General features: G+C 57.2%; 1 protein-coding gene across 3 annotated transcripts in view; it reads left to right on the forward strand.

The window, feature by feature from the left end:
* HACL2 (2-hydroxyacyl-CoA lyase 2) overlaps positions 1-17127 on the forward strand; it is a 23249-nt gene extending 6122 nt beyond the window's left edge. For 2 of the 3 annotated variants that reach the window (XM_048834203.2, XM_048834204.2), the window contains 15 exons: positions 1263-1435; positions 4044-4245; positions 5096-5223; positions 5658-5796; positions 7541-7652; positions 7727-7826; positions 8564-8661; positions 9969-10105; positions 10758-10892; positions 11377-11491; positions 13593-13762; positions 14216-14286; positions 14753-14824; positions 15243-15348; positions 15877-17127. In XM_048834203.2, the coding sequence (XP_048690160.1) occupies positions 1304-1435; positions 4044-4245; positions 5096-5223; positions 5658-5796; positions 7541-7652; positions 7727-7826; positions 8564-8661; positions 9969-10105; positions 10758-10892; positions 11377-11491; positions 13593-13762; positions 14216-14286; positions 14753-14824; positions 15243-15348; positions 15877-16055 (1896 nt within the window). In that variant the 5' untranslated portion in view covers positions 1263-1303 and the 3' untranslated portion in view covers positions 16056-17127. The remainder of the gene's footprint in view (positions 1-1262; positions 1436-4043; positions 4246-5095; positions 5224-5657; positions 5797-7540; positions 7653-7726; positions 7827-8563; positions 8662-9968; positions 10106-10757; positions 10893-11376; positions 11492-13592; positions 13763-14215; positions 14287-14752; positions 14825-15242; positions 15349-15876) is intronic. The other variant, XM_048834205.2, reaches the window with a different exon arrangement.
* The last annotated feature ends 3190 nt before the right edge of the window (positions 17128-20317 follow it).

Below are 20317 nucleotides of genomic sequence, written 5' to 3' on the forward strand. Positions count from 1 at the left end.
TCTAGCTAGGCCTCCTCATCCCACTCCACTGGGGTTGTAGAGGCCACTTGCAGAACAAATGAAGGTTGCTCCCCATGTTTCTCCAAGATAGACTCTGCACGTTCACCCTCCCTGCCTGCCTGCCTTCCCTCTTGCTCAGAGTCCTACTTACAGTCAGATTTGAGGAAGTGGTGGAAGGAACTGAGCCAACCAGCACACCGAACCCCTCCTTTTATAGCGTCGCCTCTGGAGGGTCAGGGCCAGTGGTGGGAGGGGTAGAGGTACAAGAGAACTCCAATGAGCACCACTGTGAGAAGAGTCCAGCTTACAGAGCTGGCACATTCCAGAGGGGGTGAACGTGCAGAGTCCGTCTCCAAGAACTTCTTACAGGTCAGGAACCCGCCTTTCTGAATGCTGCCTGCACTTTAATTGTAGTGTGGGCAGAGGGAGCCTAGGCCAAAGGACAGGTCGGGGTTCCAGGGCTTCTGGGTACTGTTTCTCTGCCACTGTCTCCGTGGGTGCCCTTGGACAAGGCATTTCATCCTGCTGTGCCTTAATTCCCCATCTTTAATATGGGGATGATGTGCCTTGCCTCCTCCCATAGGGTTGGGAAGGTGAATTCATGTCTGGCTGGGAGGCAGCTGGGAGCACCATGGAACAGCCTAGTAAAGGGGACACTCCGTATCCACAGCTCTCTAGCCTGCAGAGCCTAAGGGCTTTGCTGGCATGTCTGGCACTGTCCTGGCACTCTGGAACAGCAGAGATAAGAGCCAGTGGCAGCACCATGTCCCACCTTACATCAGGGTTAGACACTTGCGGTGGTGACAGATGATCCTGCCAGATAGCTCTGGCCTTTGGTCGGTTGCCATGTCTCCATCACGGCACCATCTGGGTTATGCACGGGCTGTAAAAAATATGGCACAAGGGGCAGCAGAAGGGTTTAGTTGGCACCACAAGAGGGGCTTACCAGACACTGATGGTGGTGGGGAAGGGTCTGGCCATTCTGGCGTGGGAGGGAAGAGGGACTGGCTTTTCTGGTCAGGGGCAGGAAGTGGAAGAGAGTCCGGCTGTTCTGGTGGGAAGGAGAAGAGGGGCTGGCCGCTCTGGCAGCGGAGAGAGTAGGCGACCGCTCGGGCAGGGGGGAAGAAGGACCGGCCACTCTGGCGGCAGCGGGAGGAGACAACCATTCTGGTGGAGGGCAGGGTCTGGCCACTGTGGCAAGGGGGAGTGGCTGGCAGCACATGTGAGAGTGACTGGTTATGTTCTGTGCTTGCCTTTTGCAGCAGGAGTGTGTGTTGGTGACTCTGCCACTGAAGTTGCCTCCATGGATCCTGCTGCTGTCTCACCCAGCAGCAGCTGCTCCAGTGCCTGGCTCCTTGTGCTGCTGGGGGCGCTGGGGACAGCTCTGCTTGGGGCAGCTCACAAACTGGGGCTGATCTACCAGCTTTGGCATAAGGTAAAGCTGAGACAGCTCCCCCTTTCAAATAGACTCCTGCCATGCAAGACTTAGAGAGAATGGCAAGGGATGTAGGTGGATGAGGGGAGCTTGGGTAGCATCTGCACTGAGATCCCAGGACAGATTCACTGCACTGGTGACTACCCAGGACTATGTGCTGATGAGGCTGCTAAGTGCAGAAGTGCACATGGTGAGGCTTCCCCCCCAATATGAGCTCTCAGGAATGCCCAGGGCCCTGCACTGCTCTCCTGATTCCAAAACTAAGGTGGCAGGAGTTCCTGTGGGTTTGGTGGAAAGGTCTCCCTGTCCAGGGGGCGTTTGTGCTTGGGATGTCCCATATTTGTGTGCTGGTTCCCAGGGGATCCAGCACCTGCACTGGTTCCCTCCCACGGGAGAGAGATACCAAGGGGTTTCTCTGCGTTCAAGTCCCTTGAGTAGGGCCTTACCAAATTCATGGTCCATTTTGGTCAATTTCACTGTCTGGGGGTTTTAAAATTAGTCAATTTCACGTTTTCATATGTTTACATCTAATTTCACTGTATTGTAACCGTCAGGGTCCTGACCCAAAAGACTGGTCACAAGGCTATTGTAGGGGGGTCATGGGATTGCCACCCTTACTTCTGCCCTGCTGCTGGCAGAGGCACTGCTTTCAGAGCTGGGCAGCCAGAGCAGAACGCAGCTGTCTGGGTGCCCAGCTCTAAAGCCAACGCTGCTGCCAGCAGCAGCAGTGCAGAAGTGAGGGTCGCAGGGTATGGACGGTGGATTACCATAGGTTTGGTTTTCCAGCAGTCTCCCACCCCAGCGTGAGGATGTGACAGCTGGAGCCGTGGAGCTTCCTGCAACCAGGGGAGATCCCAGAGGTGGGTCTGACCGGCCCAGGGAGCAGCCCCTGCAGGGGAAGAGGAAGTCTCAATCCCAAGGAGTCCCCAGCTGGGTGCCAGATTTCACAGGGGAGATCATATTTCACCATCTGTGATGCGTTTTTCATGGCAGAGAATTTGCTAAGGCCCTACCCATGAGAAGAGCCCTAGGAAGCATCACACGCTGCCCACACAATAGGGACCTAGGATGCTCCTGCCTCACTGGTTCCTGCAAACAGAGCTGGGACCTGTCCATGCAGCAGCATCCCTGTGCCTTGTGGCAGTGCATTCTGGGAAAGTCCAGGCTGCTGTTCAATCCTCTCTTAACAAGGGCATGTCTACACATGCTCCGGGCACTCTGAGCCGCCCCAGCAGCTCTCTGGGATACCCTATTGCCCAGAGAGCTGGCTGGAAGGAGGAGCCATGTCCGGGGGTCCCATCTGCCCTGCAGAGTCACATGGTGCCAGACTGGATACAGGCCATGTGCCAACCTAGGCTTCTTGCATGACAACTCACCATGAGCTGCCAGGGTTCCTAATCCGGTGAGGGATGGGCACACAGCATGTTCAGAGCTAACCAGGTCACTAGTTGGTTATCCCTGGGTCCCAGTGTGTGCTGGAGCTGCACCTCTGGCCGTTAGCACCATCCCTGCCCTGCACAATGTCCCCCCACAGTGTCCATGGGGAGCCACCCAGACACTGCCCCGCCGGGCTGGCACTCTGCTGGTCTGCATCTGACCCCGCCTCCTGCCATGCCAGACTGGTGCTCTGCCGGTCTGCATCCTGACCCAGCCCCTGCCCTGCCAGGCCAGCACTCTGCCTCTCTGCATCCTGCCCTACCGGGCCGGTACTCTGCCAGTCGGCATCCTGACCCAGGCCCAGTGCCCTGCTCTGCGGGCCAGGTGCTCTGCGTCATGCCCCTGCATTCTGCCCTGCCAGTCTGCGTCTGACCCGGTCCCTGCCTCCTGCCCTGCCAGGCCGGCACTCTGCTGTTTTGCATCCTGACCTGGCCCCGCCTCCTGCTCTGTCAGGATGGCACTGTGCCAGTCTTCGTCCTGACCCAGCCCCTGCTCTGGCAGGCCGGCACTCTGCTGGTCTCTGTCCTGACTTGGCCCCTGCCTCCTGCTCTGCCAGGCCAGCGCTCTGCCAATCTGCTTCCTGACACGGCCTCTATCTCCTGCCCTGCCAGGCTGGTGCTATGCTAGTCTGCCTCCTGCCCTTCCCTGCTGGGCCGGCGCTCTGCCTGTCTGCGTCCTCCCAGCTCCTGCCCTGCCAGGCTGGTGCTATGCTAGTCTGCCTCCTGCCCTTCCCTGCTGGGCCGGCGCTCTGCCTGTCTGCGTCCTCCCGGCTCCTGCCCTGCCAGGCTGGGGCTATGCCGTCTGCCTCCTGCCCTTCCCTGCCGGGTCGGCGCTGCACCTGTCTGTGTCCTGACCCCGCTCCTGCCCTGCCAGGCTGACTCTCTGCTGGTCTGCATCCTGACCCGGCTCCTGCCTCCTGCTCTGCTGGGCCGGCGCTCTGCCCGTCTGCGTCCTGACCCCACTCCTGCCATGCCAGGCTGACGCTCTGCTGGTCTGCATCCTGACCCAGCCCCTGCTCTGCCAGGCCAGCACTCTGCCAGTCTGCTTCCTGACTTGGCCCCCTTGCCCTGCCCTGCCAAGCTGGTGCTCTGCTGGGCTGACCTCTGCTGGTCTGTATCCTGCCCTGGCCTGCGCGTTCTGTGCTGATGGGCCAGGGCTCTATCCTTCTCAGACAGAGCCAAAGAGTACCCGGCACGGGGGAGAACTTGTTGCAGAGGTCCTGAAGGCCCATGGGGTGCGCTACTTGTTCACACTGGTAGGAGGCCACATCTCGCCCATCCTGGTGGCCAGCGAGAAGCTGGGCATCCGCGTGGTGGACACAAGACACGAGGCCACAGCTGTGTTTGCTGCCGACGCAGTCGCCAGGCTCTCAGGTACACACCACACAAGGAGACCTGCCCAGGGTCTGGGGCGGAAGCTCCCCCAGCACAAGGACATTGATTGGGGTGCCCCCTGCAGGCAGGTCCTCAGAAGAGCCATGTCTTCCATAGGCATGGGCTCTGCCCTGCCCCCTCCCAGTTCATCTGTGCCCAGCTCACCTGTCAGCCTCTGCTGGTGGGAACATACTGTGACAGGCCAGCCACCATGTGGGAGTGTAGTCTGTTGGGGGGAGTGCCACCTCCCCCCCTCCGGTCCCACCCACTAACTTCTGGCGGGAGGGTTGAGTGTGGCGTGGCTGTGCCCACCAGGGTTCAATGAGGGGCTCTGGGTCTGTGAGCGGTCAATACGCCCCACTACAGGGAGGCACAGGGGGAAAGGAACCTGGGGACCCAGACTAACTGACTCCATGTTCTGTCCTCAGCTGGGTGCAGTGAGACTCACTGTGGGACCTTCCTCCTAAGGCTGTGCCTGCCGTACTACAATGGGGCAGTGACCAGCTCACCCCACCAATGAGCGGGGCATGGTCACCCCACCAATGGGCAGGGGCATGGCCGTGGGCAATGGGGCAGTGACCAGCTCTCCCCAGCAACAGGAAGGGCCATGCGCAACAGGGGCAGTGACCAGCTCAGCCGAGCAATGGGCAGATCATTGCCTGAGTTGTCTCTCTGGCTTGGGGAACAAGGCACAGGCTTGCTGGTGCATGCAATCTGGCTTCCAGCCACCTGTCCTAAACTCCCCCTTGCCACCCCCACCCGCCCCGCGGCCTGGCCTGCCCACCTGCCTGTGCTAAGGGTGCAATTCATCACATCTGCCCTGCTGTGGGCTGGCTGCTCTGCATTGCAGGGACAGTCGGAGTCGCCGCAGTAACAGCGGGACCTGGGGTAACCAACACTGTGACAGCTGTAAAGAATGCCCAGATGGCCGAATCCCCGGTGCTGCTGATCGGCGGGGCAGCTGCTACACTGCAGAAGGTGAGTCTGTGGTGCTGCCGATAGCAGGGGTTGCTGCCACACCATGGCAGGCGGGTGCCCAGTGCTGTCACACCACAGCAGGAAAACCCTTCCTGCCCCAGTCTCAGGCCACTGGAGCTGTCCAAACAGAAGGGCCATTTGGTGTGTGGAGCAGAAGTAGTCTGACGTAGACCGTGCTGCGGGGAAAGAGGGACAGCCAGCCCCACTTGCATTCCTCACCCCTACCCATGGTCAGTACCACGTCCCTGTTGGCTGTGAGGTCTCATCCCTCCCAGCCCAATGATCTCTGCTGCCCCATTGCCAGACAGACACTCAGAGAGGCACGGCCCTATTAGCCGCTGTGCTTGGTCACTGGGGAGGAAGCAGCCTGGCTGGGGGCAGTGGGTTCTGCAGGACCATCAGAGCATGGACTGCAGTTCTGTCTGTCTACGCAGGGCCGGGGCGCTCTCCAGGACATTGACCAGCTGTGCCTCTTCAAGCCACTCTGCAAGTTCTGTGCGTCGGTGAGGACTGTGCGGGACATCGTCCCCACGCTGAGAAGAGCCATTGCAGCAGCACAGTCCGGCACCCCAGGTAAAAGCCTTTCTCCTGGGGCTTATCCTCCTATGCAGCAAAGGATTAATGGGCTGTTTTCCTATCCAAGTCTCAGTAGGCCCGTCCCACTGCTCTCACTCCTGCTGTCAGATCAAACTCACTTGAATGTAGGTCATAGAATAATAGGGTTGGAAGAGACCTCAGGAGGTCATCTAGTACAATCCCCTGCTCAAAGCAGGACCAACCCCAACTAAATCATCCCAGCCAGGGCTTTGTCAAGCCTGACTTTTAAAACCTCTAAGGATGTAGATTCCACCACCTCCCTAGGTAACCCATTCCAGTGCTTCACCCCCCTCCTAGTGAAATAGTGGTTCTTAATATCCAACCTAGACCTCCCCCACTGCAACTTGAGACCATTGCTCCTTGTTCTGTCATCTGCCACCACTGAGAACAGCCGAGCTCCATCCTCTTTGGAACCCCCTTCAGGTAATTGAAGGCTGCTATCAAATCCCCCCTCATTCTTCTCCCAGCCCTGTTTTCCCAGGTCCCAGCCCTGTTTTCCTATAGCACTGCTGGCTCCCAGGAACATTTCCCGTAGCCCCCTGCCAGGGTCCCCAGCCCAGTTCACAGAGTCCTGAACTCAATACCTCCCCATGAAACTCAATCCATGTTCCACTGTGGGTGGAACCCACACCCCAGAAGAGGTGGGGCAGTGTGACTGCTGCTGGGGAGCTGGGACCAGCCGGCACCTGGGCGGCAGTGGGGTTTATCACAGGTCGGGGCCACTGACCCTATATTTCCCCCTCTGGGGTCCAGCAGGGGCGCCCCCTCTGGGCTACCAGCTCCCCATCCATCACCTCTCTTGGGCAGAGACCCGCTTCTCTCTGCCTCCCGACTGGGGTGTCCCAGGCTGCGCCGCTCCCTGCCTACACTCTGAATTACCTTGCCCTGCATATATTCACAGAAGGGACCATTGTAATCATCTGATCCCTGCATAGCACAGGCCAGAGAACTTCACTGAAACCATTCCTGCTCCCAGTCTGGTAGCTGTGTTAGTACTAGAGCACATCTCTCAGAAATGCTTCCCATCTTGATTGTAACACTGACAGTGATGGAGAATCCACCTTTGGGGAATTGTTCCAGGGGGTAATTACTCTCACTGTTAAAAAATTGCACCTTATTTCTAGTCTGAATTTGTCTAGCTCCAACTTCCAGCCCTTTGATCGTTTTATACCTTTCTCTGCTAGACTGAAGAGACCCCAGTGTCAATTTTTTGTTCCTCAGTAGGTACTTAAGAACTGCAATCAAGTCATCCTTTAATCTTCTTTTTGTTAAGCTAATTAAATTCAGCTCCTTTCATCTATCACTATAAGGCATGTTTTCCAAACCTTTAAACATTTGCGGGGCTCTTCCCTGAACCCTCTTCTGTGGCTCTTTGTATCTTTCCTCTGCATTGGAATAGCTTGTGTCTGGGCTGCCCTGACCCTGCTGGGTGATGGTGTGGGGCATTGGCATCAGCATTGGGCAGGGCCCAAGTTCTATGGGGCTTCAGCATTGGGCAGGGTTGCGCATGCCCTATGGGGTGACAGTTTGGAATGTCAGTGTTGGGCGGGGCTGGATAATTTGGGGCATTGGCATTGGACAGGGTGGGAGCCTCTGTTGCCCATGCCCTGCAGGGCACGGATGGTACCTGGATTGCCCATGTCCTGTGGGGTGGTGGCATTGGGCAGGGAGGGAGCCTGGGTTGCCCATGGCTGGCTGACCATTGCTCTTCGTGCTACAGGCCCTGTGTTTGTGGAGTTCCCGATCAATGTACTCTACCCATACCACTTGGTGGAGAAGGAGCTCGGCTTCAAAGAGACCCCTAGGGGGCCTCTAGGTGGAGTCCTCAACTGGTGAGTACAGCCCTATCCTGCCAAGGGCAGCGCTGAGCTGGGAGCTAACAACTGTCCCTGCACCTCGCCCGCAGGTACCTATGCAACCACCTCAGGAACCTGTATGCAGGGGCCTGGGAGACAAGGGACTTCTCCCCCCTTCCCGTGCAGGTGCCACAGGCCACAGCAGAGCAGGTGAGAGCCCCTGGATTGCCTGGGGCCTGGTACTCCCTCCCTTCAGGGAGCACATCTCCTCCCCCCGTGACTGGGAGCTTTCCCCCAGAGCTCCTCATTAGCACACTGCCCTCCCCCACACAGAAAGCCCGTCCCCTTTTGGGCCCTGCCCTCAGAAGGAGAAGAGGGGTGGGGAGGAGCATTGCTGCGCTGTGGCAGGGCAGGGGGTCCCTGGGGCCCTTGTCACCCTACAGCCTTTTGGTGCCAGCACCAGTCCCTTCTGCCAGCCCTTCACCCCTCTCTGCCTGCCCCTCCCTTGGCTCTGGCACTGTCATGTCCTCAGAGCTGGGCACAGCCTCTTTCCTGCCCTCCCCTCCCCACCCCTCTGTGGTTCCTGCTAGATCCCCACTCATAGCTTCCCTGCCAGTTCCTTCCTCATCCTCATGCCGCTGGCTGAACTCTGCCCAGGAGTAGTTCCAGGGGCCATGTGACAGCTACTCAGCCATTGGCACTGACCCCACTGACTGCCCGGCCTTACCCAACCACTGACACTGACCGGCCGGCCCCACCCAGTCACTGGCAGTGCCCCCCCGGCTCTGCCAGGCTCCACCTAGCCACTGCATTGCCTCCAACCCTGCCAGGGTGCGCCCAACAACTGCACTGACCCCAGTGACGACTAGCCCTGCCAGGTTCTGCCTAGCCTTTGCACTGACCCCTGGCCTTGCCAGGCTCTGATGGTGCTTCCCATTTGTATGCAGGTGCAGCAGTGTGTGGAGCTGGTCAGCCGTGCCAAGAAGCCTGTCATGCTCCTGGGCAGCCAGGTGACCCTGCCCCCAACGCCTGTGGAGAAGCTCAGGTGAAGAGTCGGCTCCATTCAGAGTCCTCTCTCTGCCCTGCCCCTGGTTCTGCGGGGGCAGGGGGCACTGCTGGTCAGCCCTCAGGGCTCTTACCCAGCTTTTTCAGCTCTGCTCATCTGCAGGCTGGTGGCCATGGCCTATTCGACATTGGTGAGGCCTCATCTGGAGTACTGTGTCCAGATTTGGGCCCCACACTTCAAGAAGGATGTGGATAAATTGGAGGGAGTCCAGCGAAGGGCAACAAAAATGATTAGGGGACTGGAACACATGAGTTATGAGGAGAGGCTGAGGGAGCTGGGATTGTTTAGCCTGCAGAAGAGAAGAATGAGGGGGGATTTGATAGCTGCTTTCAACTACCTGAAAGGGGGTTCCAAAGAGGATGGCTCTAGACTGTTCTCAATGGTAGCAGATGACAGAACGAGGAGTAATGGTCTCAAGTTGCAGTGGGGGAGGTTTAGATTGGATATTAGGAAAAACTTTTTCACTAAGAGGGTGGTGAAACACTGGAATGCGTTACCTAGGGAGGTGGTAGAATCTCCTTCCTGAGAGATTTTTAAGGTCAGGCTTGACAAAGCCCTGGCTGGGATGATTTAACTGGGAATTGGTCCTGCTTTGAGCAGGGGGTTGGACTAGATGACCTTCTGGGGTCCCTTCCAACCCTGATATTCTATGATTCTATGATTCCCCCAGTGGCCATGTGAACACAGGGTGAGAGCCAACATCTGTCCTGGCCTGACCGAGAGACACCTGAGGGTGTCAGACCGGACAGAGGGACATTAGCAGAGCTGGAATAGTAGGGGCTGCAGGTTGGGATTGAGGGGCATCAGCAGAGTTGGATGGCACAGGGTCTGCACGGCAAGGCTAAGGTTCACTGGCAGAGCCATCTTTGGCACCTGCTTCCTCTGGTTTCAATGAGGCTGTCCTTTAATTAACAAAAATGTGTCTTCCCCCACCACGAAACAAGCACATAGCATTTTCTCCCACCACGCATGCTCCCCGCGTGCGCTCGCGCGCTCTCTCTCTCTCTCTCTGTCTCTCACACACACTCACACACACACACACACAATACCTTGCTCTTCGGCTGCCATGCACCCTCCTCATGCACTGACACACCCTGCCGCGCATGTCCTCAGGCACGCTGCCGCACCGCGCCCTCCTCTCTCACACTTCCACTTGTTCAGCTTCTCTGAGGCCACACGGGCAGGGGGGCTGCGCTGGTAGCGCCCATGTTCATAGTAGTGTGAAGCGTCCCTTTGCCATGAGGTGACTCAGCTGCTGAGAGTTAACCCTTCCCTGTGCCCTGCAGGGAAGCCCTGGAGGCCCTCGGCATCCCTTGCTTCCTGGGTGGGATGGCCAGGGGCATGCTGGGAAGGGACAGCCCACTACATATCCGTCAAAACCGCCGAGAGGTGCTGAAGGAGGCTGACCTGGTCATTCTGGCAGGTCTGTGGAATGCAGCCTGGGGACTGGCCTAGAGGGTGTCTCACCTTGGGGCCATTGGACTTGGGAGTGACAGGGAGCTGGGATGGCACGTCAGTGGAGGAGGGGGTGGGGGGCTGTGGGTTGTGGGGCAGGGCTGGGAGTGAGTGATGAGGTATTGTGGGCCTGAGGGTTATCAGTGGCATGGGGTAATGCTCAAAGTGTTGTGGGGCTGGGCAGTTGTGGGGTGGAGGAGCCTGTTGTGGGGGTGTGGTGGGGCTGGGCAGTGGCAGTTTTGTGGGTGGTAATGCTGGGGGGTTGTGGGGCGGGGTTGGGCAGTGGTGGGGAGGTAATGCTCAAAGGGTTATGGGGCTCCAGGGGTTGTGGGATGGGGGAGCCTGATGTGGGGTGTGGTGGGGCTGAGCAGTGGCAGTTGGGGGGGCTAATGCTATGGGGTGGGAGGGTGGGGGAATCTGATGTTGGGTGTGGTAGGGCTGGGCAGTGGCAGTGTGGGAGGCTAATGCTGGGGGGTTGTGGGGTGGGGTGCGGGAGCCTGATGTTGAGTGTGATGGGCTGGGCAGTGGGGGGGAGGTAATACTCGAGGCATTATGGGGCTGGGGGGCTTCTGGGGTGGGGGAGCTGACCTAACCCTCACCCCCGTGATGCCCCCTGGCAGGCACGGTGTGTGATTTCCGTTTGTCCTATGGCCGCGTGCTGAGCCGGCGCAGCACAATCATTGCTGTCAACCGGGACCGTGCCCTGATGCTGTGCAATTCGGACATCTTCTGGAAGCCCCGCATGGCCATCCAAGGTGAGGAGCAGGCGGGCGCTCAGCGCTCTGCCTCAGAATCAGCTCCCATTCTGCTGCTGCTGGCCTTCCCCTGCTCCGGCACACGCCATGCCTCGGCAAGCGCCTAGCCTGCTACCCAGGGTCAGGGAGCAGCCTGAGCATGCCCCTGGGGGCGCAAAGCAGGCACAGGAAGTGGAATCACAGAATCACCACCAGAGCTGACGGGAACAGACCCCGCTGAGTAAGTGGTTCATATGGGCAGCAGACCCACGCGGGAAGGTCGGTGTGTGCTTCAGCCACACCCTGCCCTGCTCCCCCAGCACCCACCTGTCTGCTGAGCCTGCCCACTGTGCTGTAGGCAATAGGCTGGGGCACGTAACCCAGCTCTTCAGCTGGGCCTCCGCAGACTGGCTCTGCTCTGATACTGGTGCCGCTTGGGGCCCATGGGACCAGCTCCTGCTCAGGTTGGCCTGTCAGAATCTCATGCTGCCCACTCTCTCTGCAGGAGACGCTGGCTCCTTCCTCCTGAGCCTTTCCCAAGGCCTCAAGAGTTACTCACCACCTCAGGACTGGGCAACGAGTCTGAAGGATGGCGACCAAAGGAAGGAGAAAGCAAACCGGTAGGTGTAGAGCTGATAGGGTGGCATCGTCCGCACCATGCACCCCAGGAGGGGCCATAGGCTCAGCCCTGTGCCGGGCAGCATGGGGCAGTATCACCCATGGAGGGCCATAGACTCAGCCCTGTGTCCATGTCCAGTGGCTCCATGTCTAGTTAGCAGCCAGTATCAAGTGGAGTGCCCCAAGGGTCGGTCCTGGGGCCAGTTTTGTTCAATATCTTCATTAATGATCTGGAGGATGACGTGGATTGCACCCTCAGCAAGTTTGCAGACGACACTAAACTAGGAGGAGAGGTAGATACGCTGGAAGGTAGGGATAGGATGCAGAGGGACCTAGACAAATTGGAGGATTGGGCCAAAAGAAATCTGATGAGGTTCAACAAGGACAAGTGCAGAGTCCTGCACTTAGGATGGAAGAATCCCATGCACCGCTATAGACTAGGGACCGAATGGCTAGGCAGCAGTTCTGCAGAAAAGGACCTAGGGGTTACAGGTGACGAGAAGCTGGATATGAGTCAACAGTGTGCCCTTGTAGCCAAGAAGGCCAATGGCATTTTGGGATGTATAAGATGCGGCATTGCTAGCAGATCGAGGGACGTGATCGTTCCCCTCTTCGACGTTGGTGAGGCCTCATCTGGAGTACTGTGTCCAGTTTTGGGCCCCACACTTAAGAAGGATGTGGAAAAATTGGAGAGTCCAGCGGAGGGCATCAAAAATGATTAGGGGACTGGAACACGTGACTTACGAGGAGAGGCTGAGGGAACTGGGATTGTTTAGTCTACAGAAGAGAAGAATGAGGGGGGATTTGATAGCTGCTTTCAACTACCTGAAAGGGGGTTCCAAAGAGGATGGATCTAGACTGTTCTCAGTGGTAGCAGATGACAGAACGAGGAATAATGGTCTCCAGTTGCAGTGGGGGAGATTTAGGTTGGATATTAGGAAAAGCTTTTTCACTAGGAGGGTGGTGAAACACTGGAATGCGTTACCTAGGGAGGTGGTGGAATCTCCTTCCTTCGAAGTTTTTAAGGTCAGGCTTGACAAAGCCCTGGCTGGGATGATTTAGTTGGGGATTGGTCCTGCTTTGAGCAGGGGGTGAGACTAGATGACCTCCTGAGGTCCCTTCCAACCCTGATACTCTATGATTCTGTGCCAGGCACCAGCGGACAGTGTCACACAGAGAGGGGCTAGAGCAGGGGTGGCCAACCTGAGCCTGAGAAGGAGCCAGAATTTACCAATGTGTATTGCCAAAGAGCCACAGTAACACGTCAGCAGCCCCCTATCAGCTCCCCCACCGCGCTCCCAGCGCCTCCTCCCACCCACTGGTAGCCCTGCCGATCAGCACCTCCCCCTTCCTCCCTGCACATCCCGATCAGCTGTATCCTGGCATGCAGGAGACTCTGGAGGGGAGGGGGAGGAGCAAGGGCACTGCAGGCTCAGGGGAGGGAGCAGGAAAGAGTGGAGTGGGCAGCCTGTGGCAGAGCCAGGGGTTGAGCAGTGAGCACCCCCTGGCACACTGGAAATTTGTCGCTTGTAGCTCCAGCCCCGAAATTGGTGCCTAAACAAGGAGCCGCATATTAACCTCTGAAGAGCCGCATGTGGCCCCGGAGTCACAGGTTGGCCACCCCTGGGCTAGAGGTTCAGCCTGTGCTGGTCGGCAGGGGGCAGTGTCACCCAGGGAGGGGCCACAGGCTCAACCCTGCACTGGTTGGCAGGGGGCCGTAGGGCTCAGGCCTGTGCCAGTCGGCAGGGGGCAGTGTCACCCAGGGAGAGGTCATAGGCTCAGGCCTGTGCCGGGCAGTGTCACCCAGGGAGGGGCTGTAGGGCTGAGCCCTGCGCTGGTCAGCAGGGGGCAGTGTCTCTCCCAGGGAGGGGCCATAGGGCTCAGGCCTTTGCTGGGCAACAGGGAGCAGTGTAACACAGCGAGGGTCTGGAGGCTCAGCCCCGTGCTGGGCAGCAGAAGTGTGGTGAATAGGTTTATCCAGGGAGCTGAACCTGTGTGTACTCCCAGAGCCTGGGCACTCTCAGGCACTCGCTGTCCTGGTCACGCTGTGAGGGGCTGGCCGGGCTCCTGGGCGTGCCAGTCACTGCCCTCCTATGTGCACAGAGAGAAGTCGGAAGAGCCCACGGAGCAGCACCTGAACCCACTCAAGCTCCTACACCATGTGGACAACTTGCTGCCCGAGAACAGCCTGCTGGTCGCAGATGGGGGTGACTTTGTGGGGAGCGCTGCCTACATTGTGCGGCCCCGTGGGCCCCTGCGCTGGCTGGATCCGGGTAAGGGGTTCTCTGGAGCTGGCACTGCTTGCCATCTGTCATGGGGGCGGATGGTGGCAGATCCCTTGCAAGGCTTCTGCAGTGCAGCTGAGCCCAGAGCCCTGCTCCCACAGCTCTGAGCTGGGGCTGGCAGTTCCCAGAGGTGATCTCCTGCCCTATGGATGTGGGACCTATGCCCCTGTAGCCCTGGGCCAAGAAGGACAATGCCTGAGGGGGCAGTCAGGCGGCCTCACTGGACGGTAAAACCTGAGGCTGCCCTGGGCTGACCCTGTTTTTCCCCGCTGGTGCCAGGAGCCCATGGGAGCAGGTGAGGAGACGCTGAGCCACTCAGCAGCCCCTCTGCTCAGTGAGGGCTGGGTTCAGGAAGGGATGGGGGTTGGTTTCATGCCCCTGCTTTCCCTGGCACGCCCGGGCGAGGACAGGCATCCCCTCTGCATTGTCCTCTCTCTCCAGGAGCTTTCGGGACACTGGGTGTCGGGGGAGGATTTGCTCTCGGAGCCAAACTCTGCCGGCCGGATTCTGAGGTCAGTAACCAGCCAGCCAGAGGAGGGCTCTAGTGGGGTGCCCCCATGGCCTGCTGGGGGTGCTCTAACAGGTGCCATGGGCAGGGCAGGTGCCCCCCTCACCCTGATGGGGGCTTTAACCAGGCTTGCCATGGGGGCAGAGTACCCCAAGGCTCTGGTGAGGGTCTCTGGGATAGGAGATGCCACATTCCCAGGCTTTCTGGTTTGTCTCCTGAATCCCCCATTGGCTCTCTTGGCCCAAGACTCCCAGTTTCCCTCCTACTTTCCTCACTTTGCCTGCTTACTGCCAGAGGCCTCTCTCTGAACCGCTGGAGCCCCCAACACTGCCTGCCCACCCACACGAACACCCAGCCCCGTGGGAGGCAGGCACCAGCACGCACACCTCCTGCGCCGGTTAATGTGGGGGAAGTGTTCACCCCTCCGAGGGCTCTGCCAGGGGAACCTCACCTCCCTCCCCCGCCCTCAGGTCTGGATCCTCTACGGAGACGGCGCCCTCGGCTACAGCATCATGGAGTTTGACACCTTCGTCCGTCATAAGGTAACCTCCCCCTGATCCTGTGCCAATGGGGACCCTGGGGCGCTGGGCCCAGTTACCCTGTGCCAATGGGTCCCTGCCTGCAGCGACCCCTGGGGGCCAGGCCCAGCCACCCCGCATTACCTCAAATTCATACACAAAGTGAGGACTAAAGAGGCCCTGCACATGTGGGAGTGGCCACAGCCCTGGAGGCACTGCAAATGGGTTTGGAGTCCTGTAGTTAGTCCAGGCAGCACCCATGCCCAGGCCCCTTCGCAGCCTCCCCTTCATTGCTGTTCCTTTTCCAAGGCAACAGGAGCTGGCATGGACTCAGTGTAGTGGGAGGGTGCAGGGCCGGGCCCTAGGGCAGAGCGGACCGGGCACTGGGACCTCACCCCTCCCTTCTGGTGCCTTGGGAGTAGCACTTTTCTTGCTTTTTCAGACGCCTGTCATTGCACTGGTGGGGAATGACGCCTGCTGGAGTCAGATCTCCCGTGAGCAGGTCCCCTTGCTGGGCAGTAACGTGGCCTGCGGCCTGGCCTATGTGGGTGAGTCTTGGACGGGAGTGACGGGAGCAGCATGCTCAGCAGGGGCCCGGGGTGCCTCCAGATCCTGTGCAGCCTGTCTCCAGGCAGGCAGCCATTGTGTGCTGCTTCCTGCAGGCCACCCCCATAGAGGGAGGGAAAGCGGGAGGTTCCCAGAATTGGTGCAGGTCCTATCACACCTCTGGGTTCATGGCCCAGCACTGATGCCTGCTCCGCCCACCCAAGCCAGGCTCCCCGTGGGAAGGGAACTTCGAACGGCCCCTTCCTTCTGCGGTGAGTCCCCACGGGCTGGGGGATTCTCTCCCAGCCTTCCCTGCCACTGTTCTCCACTGCATTCCTGGAAGCTGCAGACCCCAGCATGCCTTCCGTCCCTCCCTGCTGCCTGCCACTCACACCTGGTGTGCCCACTGCGGCCACCCTCCTGGAATCAGCTCTTCCTGCTTAGTGGCCTACATGGGCTGTCACCACCGTGCCCAGGCCCTGCTGTAGCAGGCAGCAGCCTTGCTAACAGCCAGTCTCCTCCCTGCACAGATTACCACCTGGTGGCGGAAGGCTTAGGAGGGAAAGGTTTCCTACTCTGCCGCCAGGACGAGACCTTCATGGACAACATCATCCTGGGGGCGCAGGAGGCCTGCAGGCAGGGACACCCCACCCTGATCAACGCCCTGATCGGCAGAACCAGCTTCCGGGAGGGCTCCATCTCTGTGTAGGGCTGGGGCCAGTCCCGGCAGCGCTCCCTGCCCATGCCATGGTGCAGCAGCCTGCCTTGGGCTCCCTACAGACACCAGCACAGTACCCCCTTCGGTGTTTAGTTCATCATCCTCCTTGTTCTGGCCCCAGAGCTGCTGCAGACTGACACAGCCATCCCTACCAGGGACTGGGGTCCTAACCAAAGCCCAAGCCCCTCAACCGGAAACTGGTGCCAGGACGCTGGCTAGGAGGGATCAACAGGGCAGCAGGGACAAGGAAGCTTCTCTCAGTTCAGCACTGGGCAGGTGCCTATTTCTGTGGGGGATGGGCATTGTGCTTTGGCAAGCTCCTGCCAGTAGTGAGAGCAGCTGCAGGGATCTTGTTCTGGTGACAGCAGGGGGTTTTGCTTTCCAACTGGGCAGTGGGGCTGAATTTGAGGTCCTGGGCGCTGAGGGGTGCGGGTGGGGCAGCTTGTTGCCCAGCTCTGCAAGCCAGGGTCGTTGGCTGGTGACTCTCTCTGGGGCAGGAGCCTGGCCTAGGCCTAACGTTTGGACGAAGTGGCGCTGCTGAGCCCTGCTGTGAGTCTTGGTTGAGGGAAAGCTGGCGGGATTCGCTCCAGATCCACCAGGGCTGTGATTTCCCCCAAAACCCTACGATGCACTACCAGGGCATCTCCCTGGCTGACCAGCCCAGGGACCCTGCTGCCCCAGAGCCCCATCACGCAGAAATACATTTCCTGAACAGCTCTGGGCAAGGCCCGTCACCATCATGCTCTCCAGCCCCATAGTCAGGACCATGAGCTGCCATTGCACTGCCACTTCCCTGCCAGCCTCCAGCTGCTGCCACACCTAGGAGCCTAGGGAGGGCCTGCATGTTCAAAGGGCACAGGCAGGGCCATGCGTGCTGCTGCTCCCAGCCCCAGGTGCCAAGCTCTCCATTACCGTAGTCTGAGGTGGTGTGGTCAGGCAGGGGGGGTGGTACTCGGTTAACGGGGATGTTAACAGAGCGGTTCCCTCTCTCTCTCCAAGCACACGCACTCCACCCACAGGAGTTATTCCCCCAACAATAAAGAGAATGATGGCACCAGGCAAAGTGTGGCTCTATAGCTGCTCTGTGGGAAGGGCGCCACCTAATGGTTAACACGGGGGGGTGACAGGATTGGTGGCCTAGAGCAGGGGTGGGTAAACTTTTTGGCCTGAGGGCAACATCGGGGTTCTGAAACTGTATGGAGAGCTGGGTGTAGTGTATTAAATTGCTCCCCCTAGGAATTGGCTACTTACGGTGTACTACTTACAGCTGCAAGTCCTGGTGCTCTTAACACACTACACCCTGCAGTTCTCACAGCCGCACTGCCCAGCATGAGCTCACAGCCCCGCCACCCAGAGCACTGGTGGCACGGCGAGCTGAGGCTGCAGGGGAGGGGGCTATCCGGGAGTTCAAGGGCCCGGCAGGACGGTCCCCCGGGCCATAGTCCGCCTACCTCTGGCATAGAGGATAAATGGGAAGCTGTAGATGTGATGTGTCTTGATTTTAGTCAGTCTTTTGACACTGTCCCACATAGCAGTCTCATACAAAAACTGGGGAAATGTCATCTAGCTGAACTTACTGTAAGTTGGGTGCACAACTGACTGAAAGACAGTACCTCAAAGAGTAGTTATCAATGGTTTGCTGTTAAACTGGGAGGGCATTGTTAGTAGGGTCCTGCAGGGTCCGTCCTGGGTGTGGTACTGTTCAGTATTTCAGAGTAGCAGCCGTGTTAGTCTGTATCCGTAAAAAGAAAAGGAGTACTTGTGGTACCTTAGAGACTAACAAAATTAGAGGATAAGCTTTCGTGAGCTACAAGTGAGCTGTAGCGCAAGAAAGCTTATGCTCTAATAAATTTGTTAGTCTCTAAGGTGCCACAAGTACTCCTTTTCTTTATTCAGTATTTGACTTGGATAATAGAGAGGAGTGCTATCTTATAAAATTTGCAGCTGACACCAAGCTGGAAGGGGTTGCAAGCATGTTGCAGGACAGGATTAGAATTCAAAACAATTTGGAGAATTGGTCTGAAATTAGCAAAATGAAATTAAATAAAGACCAGTGCCAAGTAGTTCATTTAGGAAGGAAAAATCAAATACAAACCTACAAAATGGGGACTGACTAAGTGGTAATACTGCTTCAAAGGACCCAAGGGGTTATAGTGGATCACAAACTGAATATGAGCCAACAGTGTGGTGCAGCTGTGAAAAAGTCTAATATCATTCTGAGGTGTAAGAAGAGGAATGTCATGTGTAAGACATGGGAGGTAATTGTCCTGCTCTACTAAGCACTGGTGAGGCCTCAGCTGGAGTACTGTGTGCAATTTCAGGCTGCCACATGTTAGGAAAGGTGGACAAACTGGAGAGAGTCCAGAGGTGAGCAAAAGATGATAAAAGGTTCAGAAAACCGGACCTGTGAGGAAATGTTAAAAAACTGGGCATGTTGAGTCTTGGGAAAAGAAGACTGAGGAGGAACCTGTTACCAGTCTTCAAATGTGCTAAGAGCTCTTTTAAAAATGTCTGTGATCAATGGTTCTCCGTGGCCATTGAAGGCAGGAGAAGTAGTAATGGGCTTAATCTGCACCAAGGGAGCTTGAGGTTAGATGTTAGAACATTAGAACGGCCATACTGGGTCAGACCAAAGGTCCATCTAGCCCAGTATCCTGTCTTCTGACGGTGGCCAATGCCAGGTGTCCCAGAGGGAATGAACAGAAGAGGTAATCAAGTGATCCATTCCCTCTCGCTTATTTCCAGCTTCTGGCAAACACCATCCCTGTCCATCCTGGCTAATAGCAATTGATGGACCTGTCTTCCATGAACTTACCTTGTTCTTTTTTGAACCCTGTTATAGTCTTGGCCTTCACAACATCCTCTGGCAAAGAGTTCCAGAGGTTGTGTGAAGAAATACTTCCTTTTGTTTGTTTTAAACCTGCTATTAATTTCATTTGGTGACCCCTAGTTCTTGTGTTATGAGAAGAAGTAAATAACACTTCCTTATTTACTTTGTCCACACCAGTCATGATTTTATAGACCTCAATCATATTCCCCCAAGCTGAAAAGTCCCAGTCTTATTAATCTCCCCCCATACGGAAGCCGTTCCATACCCCTAATCATTTTTGTTGCACTTTTCTGAACCTTTTCCAATTCCAATATATCTTGTTTGAGATGCGGCGACCACATCTGCACACAGTATTCAAGATGTGAGCATACCATGGATTTATATAGAGGCAATATGATATTTTCTGTCTTATTATCTATCCCTTTCGTAATGATTCTCAACATTCTGCTCGCTTTTTTTGGCTGCCACTGCACATTGAGTGGATGTTTTCAGAGAACTATCCACAATGACTCCAAGATCTCTTTCTTGAATGGTAACAGCTAATTTAGACCCCATCATTTTATATGTATAGTTGGGATTATGTTTTCCAATGTGCATTACTTTGCATTTATCAACAAATTATCAACAAATACTTCTAGCATTGGTATATAAGCACTTTAAAAACTAGTCATTTTTTAGCTGTTTGCCATTACATGATGTAATTGAATGGGACTTTTTTTCACTTGACTGTTTCTCATCTGATCTTACCTGCCAGTGCAGCAGGCACGACCTGAGGGCTTGCAGGCCAGCAGCACCCTGCAGGCCGTGCTCCTCCCCTGTGTATCCTTTCTGCCCAGTGGGGCTGCAGCAACTGGCACACATTGCAGTTTTAGGCTGAGGCCAGCAGGTGGTCCTTGCTGGCCTCCACATGGCACTTGAGCAGAGGAAACATCTGTTCCTAGGGAAATTCTGCACCACTGCACAATGCAGCGTTTGCACAGAATTAATGCTCTGTGCAGCATTTCCTTTGTGCCTGCAGAATTGGCACTGCACTGCTAGCTGCTAGTAGGGGCCACTGGACTCCACAGAGCCCAGCTCCCAAATAGATGCTGCTGGGAGGAGGGGTCAAAGCTGGAGTCGTCCCAGCAGCTGCAGTGCCTAGCTGAAGGAAAGAGGTGGCATGCAGGAAACTCCATACAAGCCCTGGACCTAGCATCAGGTTGTTTCTCCCTCTGGGGGGTAGGGAGTGTGGGTGTCTAGGCTGGGGGGGAAGGGGGCATGGCTGGGCAGTGCAGAGGAAGGGGTGTGGGTGGCTGGACTGGGAGGCACCCCACAGCTGAGCTCTGGAGGGAGGGGGGTGTGGGTGTCTGCCCTCCCCAGCTGGGGCGGGGAGGGAGAAGAGAAAGAGGAATTGGGTTGTTGTAGGGGTTTCTTTAACTCTCTA

Source organism: Caretta caretta, chromosome 20, assembly GCF_965140235.1.
Source record: "Caretta caretta isolate rCarCar2 chromosome 20, rCarCar1.hap1, whole genome shotgun sequence".
NCBI classification, from domain to species: Eukaryota; Metazoa; Chordata; order Testudines; family Cheloniidae; genus Caretta; species Caretta caretta.